This window comes from Falco rusticolus, chromosome 9, assembly GCF_015220075.1.
Source record: "Falco rusticolus isolate bFalRus1 chromosome 9, bFalRus1.pri, whole genome shotgun sequence".
NCBI classification, from domain to species: Eukaryota; Metazoa; Chordata; class Aves; order Falconiformes; family Falconidae; genus Falco; species Falco rusticolus.
The window spans coordinates 7,272,924-7,281,102 of NC_051195.1; the positions used below are offsets into that span (position 1 = coordinate 7,272,924).

At 43.5% G+C, this 8,179-nt stretch overlaps 1 protein-coding gene across 2 annotated transcripts; it reads right to left on the reverse strand.

Moving 5' to 3' along the window:
- Positions 1 to 1,079: 1,079 nt before the first annotated feature.
- On the reverse strand, positions 1,080 to 7,767 carry COMTD1 (catechol-O-methyltransferase domain containing 1). Of its 2 annotated transcripts, none has more exons than XM_037400954.1 (7): positions 7,630 to 7,767; positions 6,211 to 6,323; positions 5,061 to 5,166; positions 4,083 to 4,201; positions 3,763 to 3,817; positions 2,243 to 2,376; positions 1,080 to 1,473 (listed from the first exon to the last, which is right to left on the reverse strand). In XM_037400954.1, exons 1-7 carry the CDS (start codon positions 7,709 to 7,711, stop codon positions 1,321 to 1,323), a joined length of 762 nt encoding a protein of 253 aa, XP_037256851.1. In that variant the 5' UTR covers positions 7,712 to 7,767; the 3' UTR covers positions 1,080 to 1,320. The 2 variants fall into 2 exon arrangements, with proteins under 2 accessions (XP_037256851.1, XP_037256852.1); XM_037400955.1 differs by having other exon boundaries at positions 6,211 to 6,344.
- Positions 7,768 to 8,179: the final 412 nt, after the last annotated feature.

Here is an 8,179-nt window from a genome sequence, read left to right on the forward strand (position 1 = left end):
GTTATCAGTCCCCTAAAACAACAGCCAGGGGAGCTTGTCTGTAAAATGCTAGCTGTGGTTTCTTGTTTCATTAGGTTTTCTCTTTAATACAAATTTCAGAGTGAAATAAAAAGCCCTAAAAATTAGTTATTGTTATTTGTAATTCACCATGGAAAGAAGTCATTAGCTGGATTCTCATTCTCTAGCTTGAACAGAATACAGCTCCTGCCCCCTTAAGTCTATTTCATTGGTCTCAGGTAAGGTGAGCTTTTGAAACTATTTCTTGATAAAAAATTTTATAGAATGCACAAGGATGAAATAAGAGTAATGGATGACAATAGCAATGAAGCTAACTAGGAGTTAAGAATACTGTAGGGAAAATAGTGTACTAGGGCGTAGAAAAAACATCATTTTGTTACATGCTGCCTAGGGAATGGAATCTCTGCTTGCAGTAACTATTTGAATAGCCAGTTAACAGCTGTATTGCGTTCTCGTACAATCATAATTTTCCTTCTGTAGACTTGCTACCAATGCTCTGCGCTTGCAACTTTCTAGGAAGCAAGTGCCTAGCAAGTTGTTTCTTTGGGGGGCAGGTGGGAGGGAGAGAGGAAGGAGGAAGAATTGTTTCATTTTTCTTCTTGCCCATTTGCTCTTCCTCATTCTGATTTAAAAAAAAAAAAAAAAAATCTACCTGCACTGTTACCCAGGTTCTTGCACACGAAGGTTTTAGGGAGTGCCCTGCATTTGAAATCTTGTTTGTCCTTTGATGTACTTTTAGAAAGAACTTTTTTTTCAGAGAGTGTATATTTGAGGCTTGTTACGTAGTACCCTTCAAGGATTACCAGTGACTTTCAATATGGTTAGTTTGAGAAGGCTAGCAGTCTCCTTGATGTCATGTACATTTCATTAAAAATCCATTTTTCTCTTATGGTTATTAACATTAGTAAACTCCACTTCTTTTCCTTTTGATGCTAGGACTGAGTATTCTACCACTGAATAGCCTCTTTTAGGATAGAGAATGACTTTGTTTTATTGATTCACTTGGAACTCGGTCATTCTAGAGACGGAGATTTTTTCAACCACTGTGTTACAAAGACAACTTCATGCTAAGTTAATTTGCTTTATTGCAATTAAAATAAGAAACCATAGTAGATGTCAAAATAAGTCTACCTTCTGAACTTGGTTGTCCTGAGGATCCTGCTGCACCTAAAGTCTACTTTCCCAGGCTATGCCATCCAGTGGAGATACAGGTTAAATGACCATTTTTGGTACTGCTCCGCCTGCATTTTTCCTGATGATTTGATGCAGCTTGTTGTTTCCCATCTGCTGGGCTTCCTCCAATTACAACTTGAATGCTAATGTGACTCCATCCCCCATTGGGAGCATGCTGATATTGACTCGTGCATCTCTGAGAAGTTTCTCATTGAGGTGGTGGATGCTCTGGGTTGCCAAGTCATCCTTTCTTGGTTTTAGCACCTTTCCACCCCAAAGGACCTATTGAAAAAAGAAATGTCATACACCTAATTTGTTCCAATATGTTCGTTGGACCATAAAGGAAGCTTTGGAAAATGTCCTGCATATTTTCTAGAAACGGATATTAATTATTCTATTTCCGATTTCTAACTATCTCTGCCATGGAGCTCTCATAAGCAAGTGGGATTAGGAGTCCACAGAACTGGCTAATTATATTTCTACTGCACGTTAGAAGCCAAAATAAAAAAAAGATGTGTTTAAACATAGGTATTTTTAAAATCCCCTATCCAGCGCCACCATAACCCTGAAGGTGCCTGAAATTTAATATTGTTCTTTGGTTCTAGTAAAAGTTATCAATCAATAACTTACTAGTTGTTACTGATTACAAGTGCTACTTTTGATCATGTGTAAGTACTGTACATAGTAGAAAATGCTTTACAAGACAAATCAGGATAATACAGAGCATTCTCTGTAATGAATTACGAAAAAATTGGTAAGTTTCTGTTATCACAGACTGTTAATGTACTAACATAAATGTAACACAATACTTGTAACTTCTATAGGGTTTTATTCCTTGCTTATATCAGTGTTCTGTATAGCTTGCTTTAGGAATTTATGTTGAATTTTAAAAGCCTCCTTTGTATAACACGGAACAAACGTGTTGCAATTGGCAACCCACTTGCAACTCAGAAATGACATTACTAGAATCCCACTGTGACTTTTTTTTTCCTTTCCCAGAGGCAAAAGCAGTAACTCCCTGTGCTACTACTACTGTAACTGCAGTACTTACATTATCAATAGCTATTATTCCTCCTTTCTTTATGAGGCGCAAACATTTTTTGTAGTATTCATTGCAGCTTTCTTTATCCGCATCAATGAAAGCAAAGTCAAAGCTTTCTGCTTCTCCACTGGCCAACAGCTCATCTAGATGAGTAACAAAGAGTCGTTAGACCCTGGTTAATGTTGTGTAGGAGGCAGTCGTCCATTTCTGTCAAAGTTCTCGTTAAATAATGGTTTTAGTGCCTTGACCAGGCAGCCTATTCCTCTACAGCTAATTACTATAAAAGCTTATCCCACAGAAACCAATCTAGACATAATGTATGCCATAAAACACTCGGTTACTGAGTTCTTCCTACTTGGAAGTTCATGGAGTAGTTCTAAACCTGCAGGATACAGCTAGGACTGCTGAAAGGTGCAGTAAAAACAAGTCAAGCAGTTTGAAACTGGACACACTCTACAACTTCAGCTATTTTTTTGAGCTGACTGAGCAGAATTGTTTTTTTAAATGGATTAGGATTTTTCTCACACTTATGAACAGGTCCTAAATGCTAATCTCTTGTTGATGATCAAGTGTCATGACACAAGTCATGAACAAACCCCGTCAGAGATGTTTATCACAGCAAAATACTGCTGTAAGTAGTCCCTCTCTGGGCCAAGGCAAGTGGAATGCAATTGTAAGTTCTCCTAAATGGACTTCTTGACTGAAAACTCCAAATCGCCAGTTGCGGAGGGGCTGACGGCTGCTGCTTTCCTAAAGGTCTCAGCCACCCCCCTCACCTGCCCTTATCCTCTCTGTCAACACAGGATATTTTTGTCTGAAGCATTGCCTAGACAAAGCTGTCCATCAGACTTCAAGGACAGTGCATCCTAGCAGACTGCTTATATTTGCCTCTTTAGAAAGGATGGATGAATTTGGGAGTAACACAAGGTTATGGATGGATCTATCAAACACCTTTGCTGGAAACCTTCTGACTCCTCCTTTCCTAGCAGGTTTCTTGCATTTTCAGAATATTTATTAATATTTCCTCTGCCCCACATCATCTTGCCTTGCATACTTTTGGCACATCCTAAATTTGACACTGTCAATTATGTCCTCTGGACATAATTCAACTGTTATACGCTAAGTTTTATATTGGCTTCTGTATTTTTTCTGCACTTCAACCCTTTCAGAAAACTCTTCCTGTCTATAACAAAGAAATACTTGCTTATAATGGACAGTGGATAAGAGAAATCGGGCTTTGTCTAATTAATCTGTTTTAATCAGCTTTCCCAGAAGCAGCTGACAATAGTACTTCATAGATTAACCAAGGCAACAGACAGGACAGGTGAGTGACCAGTACAGCCTGCTACATAGGACAAGCATTTTCTTCCTCTCTGCTGGCATGCAGGAAAACTATGAACTTCTGAAGTTGTGAAATTTTAGCAAAGGGATCACATCCACAAACATATTTGGCTTTAGATTTCATCAGCATTATATCCATCTTCTGTTTCTAGGGAAGGGAAAAAAGGAAAGTATTTTAAGTTGCTTACCAAGTGTTTGAATTGCTGGCTTAATCCGCAGGTCAATTTTATGCTCTACTCCTGCCTAGAATGGAAAAGAACAAAGAGTTGATCAAAGCAGTCAAGAAATAACCTGTTGGTTGTTGGACTCGAAATGACTGGTGGTCAGATATTTTTCCTATTATTTCTAGGTTCCAGATAGCACTGAATTTGTCTTTCCAAATGGAACTTTCTCAGCTTCCTTTAATGACAGGAATGCTTCTTTGTGAATGTGCAAGTCTAAGATACTAAAATCCCTTGACATGCAAATGCAGCTGTCCTGAACATGTAATGGAAGAGATGCTGCTTACCTCCTTCCACAGCGGCTTTCCAATTTTGACATAGTCCTCATTTATATCACAAGCAATAACTCTGCCATTATCTGGCAGGACAAGTGCCATATTCAAGGTATTATAACCGGTGAAAACACCTAGGAAAATCATAAGAGTCATCAACACTTACCATATTGGAGGGGGGAGGAAAAAGATAAATAGTTAGTTATGGGGCTCCCTTCAGGAATAAAAACCCCAAAGGAGTCAAAGATTTGCCCAAACAGGTGGGCAATTTGTTAACGGACACAAAAGGTTTTCCCACTCCATTTTAATGTAATGGTGGGTTTGGAGGAATTTTTTTACATTTTTTTTTCTCTAAATCAATCTCTTAGCAAAGCTCAATGTTGGCTTTCTCCTAAAGTCTCCTGGACATACAGGGCAGAGTCTGGTCGTGCATCTCTGAGGAACACCCTTATTTAAAAGTGGAGCTAAATCCTGGGTCAAAGGGACTGGACCAGCAGCAAAATACCAGGGCACCATAACTAACAGCTAGGCCAAGAATGAAGATGCTGAGAACCCATACCTGGCTGCTCAGCATCAGTCTGGCTTTGGGACATCCTGCTAACATATGTGCATCAAGGAAGGTGGTTTGGATGCAGGGCCTGTGCAGCAAAACATTTCCTTCTGGCAAGAAACTGGTACAGAAAGGAAAGAATACACCCTGTCCTGCAACTGCGGGAGAGCCAAATGATCTGTTGATCTTACTTTTTCAGATTGCCTCGGAGTTTGTGAGACATCCATGCTGATGCCAGAGTTACTGAATGCACAGGTACAGTGGCAAGTAAGTGCAAATCAGACGCTGCTTTTTATGCTGTAGCTTGCCCACCTGTCAGCTGAGACAAGTATGCGGTGCCTCACTATGTTTAGATATTTTACCTTATGTAAACACAGCTGTATTTGGAGAAGTGCAGCCATGAGCTTTATTGTACTACGGAGAGGACAAGGTGACACTCTTACCTATTTCAATAACTTTCTTGGCTTTAATGAGTTTGACCAAATTTGCCATAAGCTGAGCCTGGTCACAGGACACCATCATTTTACTCCAGGGATGATCAGCAGTGAGCTAAAAAAGGAAAAAAAATAATGTATCACAACAAACAAAACCCAAAGCTCCAAAACAATCTAGGGAAAAAAAACAACAGAAAAACTCCAGGAAAAACAGACACTTCTACCCTTCTCATTTTAGATGGCTTTGTGGTACACCTATGAGCCAGAAATTGGTTTGAATTTAACAGCAGCTAAGGAGGGTGGGGTGCTTTTCATAAGCAATAGTTCATCATTCAAAGCATGCCCTAAACTTACCATGGCTTTGGCAAACTCGGCAATAGTTGTAACTGATGAGAGCCACAGGGGAATCTTGACTGTGAAAGTCTTTTATTTATGTGAAGTTACATAAACAGATACACTTTTATATATATATATATATTTATTTATTTATAACCTTTGTGCTTCTGCCCGTATTCCTCCAAGACATGTAGCATGGTTTTATGAAATGTTAGGTTAAAGTCTGCTGCTGAAGGTCAGACCAGGCGGTTCTGGCTAGGCAATGCAGAGCTGCAGGAGCTGTGCGGAGGGGGCAGCGGCAGAAGCAGGGCTGTGCAGTGGAAGTTTAATGGAAAAGCTGGTCCTCCCCTTTCCTTTCTTCCTCTAGGGCTCAATCCCACCAGACAGCTCCAGTATTTAACACTTAATTGCTTTTATACAGTAGTTTGTCTTACTTGAAATGATTCAGTCCTGAGTCAGGGGATGTCTGGTCTGAGCTCTGACACTGGACCCTGCTGGAGGACATCACCTCTGAGCTAGTTTCCTTATATGCCAGCTAAAAGGAACAGAAGTCATCTGTTCCAGTCAAAATCAAGTGGGGCCCAAACACATAGGCAGCCATGGATAAAATGACATGTCTAAACTGTATGCCAATACTATTAAATACGCATTTAGGGCAGCCCTGAACATTGAAGAGTCTGAGAATTACCAGTTCCAAACAAATTCTGATGTGTAGGCAACTGAGTTCAGCAGTTCGGGATGAGGTGTGGGTGATACCAAAAGGTCCTAGCACAACAGTAAGGGCATGGAGCAGAAAACCTGCTTTGGGGGATAAAATACTGACCAGTCGTAGCTTCTTTAAAATTGGATGTTCCCGCAAAGAGTGATCCAGTATGTATTGCCAGAGTGGACTGCTTTTCCCGATAATACTCTTAGATGATTTGGGTGTCCCAAAACCTAAAGAAGGGTACTTTTTACCTACCAAAAAATAGGGAATAATAATAAAAAATTTCATCTTTCTCAGTTATTGCCCACTTAAATAAAACAAGCGCTTAAGTGCTACTAAAGGTTAAGGAGTTCTTTGTTCTGAAAAATCCAGTGAAAAAAGAAACCGAAATATAGCCAGACAGCTCAGTGGACTACATTATTATTCCCCGCACCCCCTTCTTTTCAAACCTCTTAAGATGTCCAGCCCAAGTCTGCAAAGGCTGAAAGAGGAAAGGCTTGGGTATTGTGCTGTTCAGTGGCTGATCTGAAGGTTACAAGCAGTCATTCTTACAGGATAAGTAACCACATCAGACCTCAAAGGGCAAATGTAAGGAGAGAAGCATGAATGAGGCACACAATTTTCTTAGTCTGGGGGCCTTATTTTCTAGATGGCTAGAGGCTGCTGGTCTTTAGGGCCATCAGCTGATGCATCTTCTCAAGCCCTCAGTTCTCCTAATGACAGTGTCCTGCCCTCTAGCCAGAGGAAATCCGTTGTTGCTCCATGGCTTGTCTAGCATGAAACTAGTGTGCAAAAAAAAAGTAGGTGCTACAGCTGAAGTTTAAGAACTGTTGCTTGTCTGCTTAAATACAGAACTGATCTCAGCTTTGAACCCAATCTTTCTTTTACAAAATGGGCAAACATTTTAAAGAATTAACAAAAAAACCCAACAAAAAAATCTAGTTCCACATCTGATCGTTGATCGCGATTAAAGAACACTTTTATTTCGAGGATTTTATTTTACTTAATTTTCTGTTAATGGCTCTTTTTTCCAGAGGATCACCCTGAAGCGGAGATTGTTTCCACAACCTGCCTGAAGTGAAAGGGTAAGCAAGCAAGCAGCTGCATTACAAACCCAACCCCCGCCTCCTTCCCCCGCCTGATAGTGGGATCGGACCCCGGGGAATGACAGCGAAACTGTCGCCAGAACAGAGTGTGACCAGGACCCCACCACGGCGTTTCTGGGCCGGCCGAACAGCCGCAGGTAGGGGCCGGGCCGGGAGCTTGCCCTCGCCTCCGCTGGGCCACCGGCAGCTCGCCCGCCCCACGCGGCAGCAGCTGGATTGCGGGAGCGACTTGGGTTCAAAGAGCATCAGCGTACTCACGGCCCCAGCTCCGCGCAATCCCGGCCCGCAGCGCAGCCCCGCTCGGCGCAGCGCCCAGGGGGATGCTCCCCCGACCGCAACCGGGAGCTCCTGCCCACCGCCGGGGGGACCCTGTCCGGCCGCCGCGGTCCTCGTCCCCTCCCGCTGGGGACAGGGAACGGGCGCCGCTTACCTGCGAGCATCCCCGTGGCGAAGGCGACCCCCAGCATGGCCGTGCCGACGGCCACTTCTTTGGGCACGCTGAAAAGCGGCATGGCGCGGCTGGCAGCGGCGCGGCCGGGCCGGTCACAGGCGGGCGCGGGGCGGGGCGGTCCCGGCGGGGCGGTCCTCGGCGGGGCGGCCCCGGGAGGCGGGGCGCGGCGGCCGGCGCTTTGGCAGATTTGGGGTGGCCCGTAGCGCCCCGGGGTGGGCTGGGGGGAGCGTGGGCATCCCGCAAGGGGTGCGCGCCTTCCTCTCGAGGCACGTACTCTGCAGCGGTGGTAAAGTGACACAAGCAGTGCCTGGTGCTTGTGCCTTCACCTCCTCAGAGGCTGCTCCTGGTATGCCTTCGTGCCAGTCTTTGTTTTAAAACACAGCGCGGTGTTGTGTGAGCTAGCAATGGGCTCTGATGGAGGAGCTGTTCACAGAAATGTTCTCGTGAGAGGCTTGGTCCTCCAGCTAGTCCAGGAAACATGCTCTCTCCCTCCCCTAGCGCGGATGTTTTTTACGGTTGAGGTGTGATC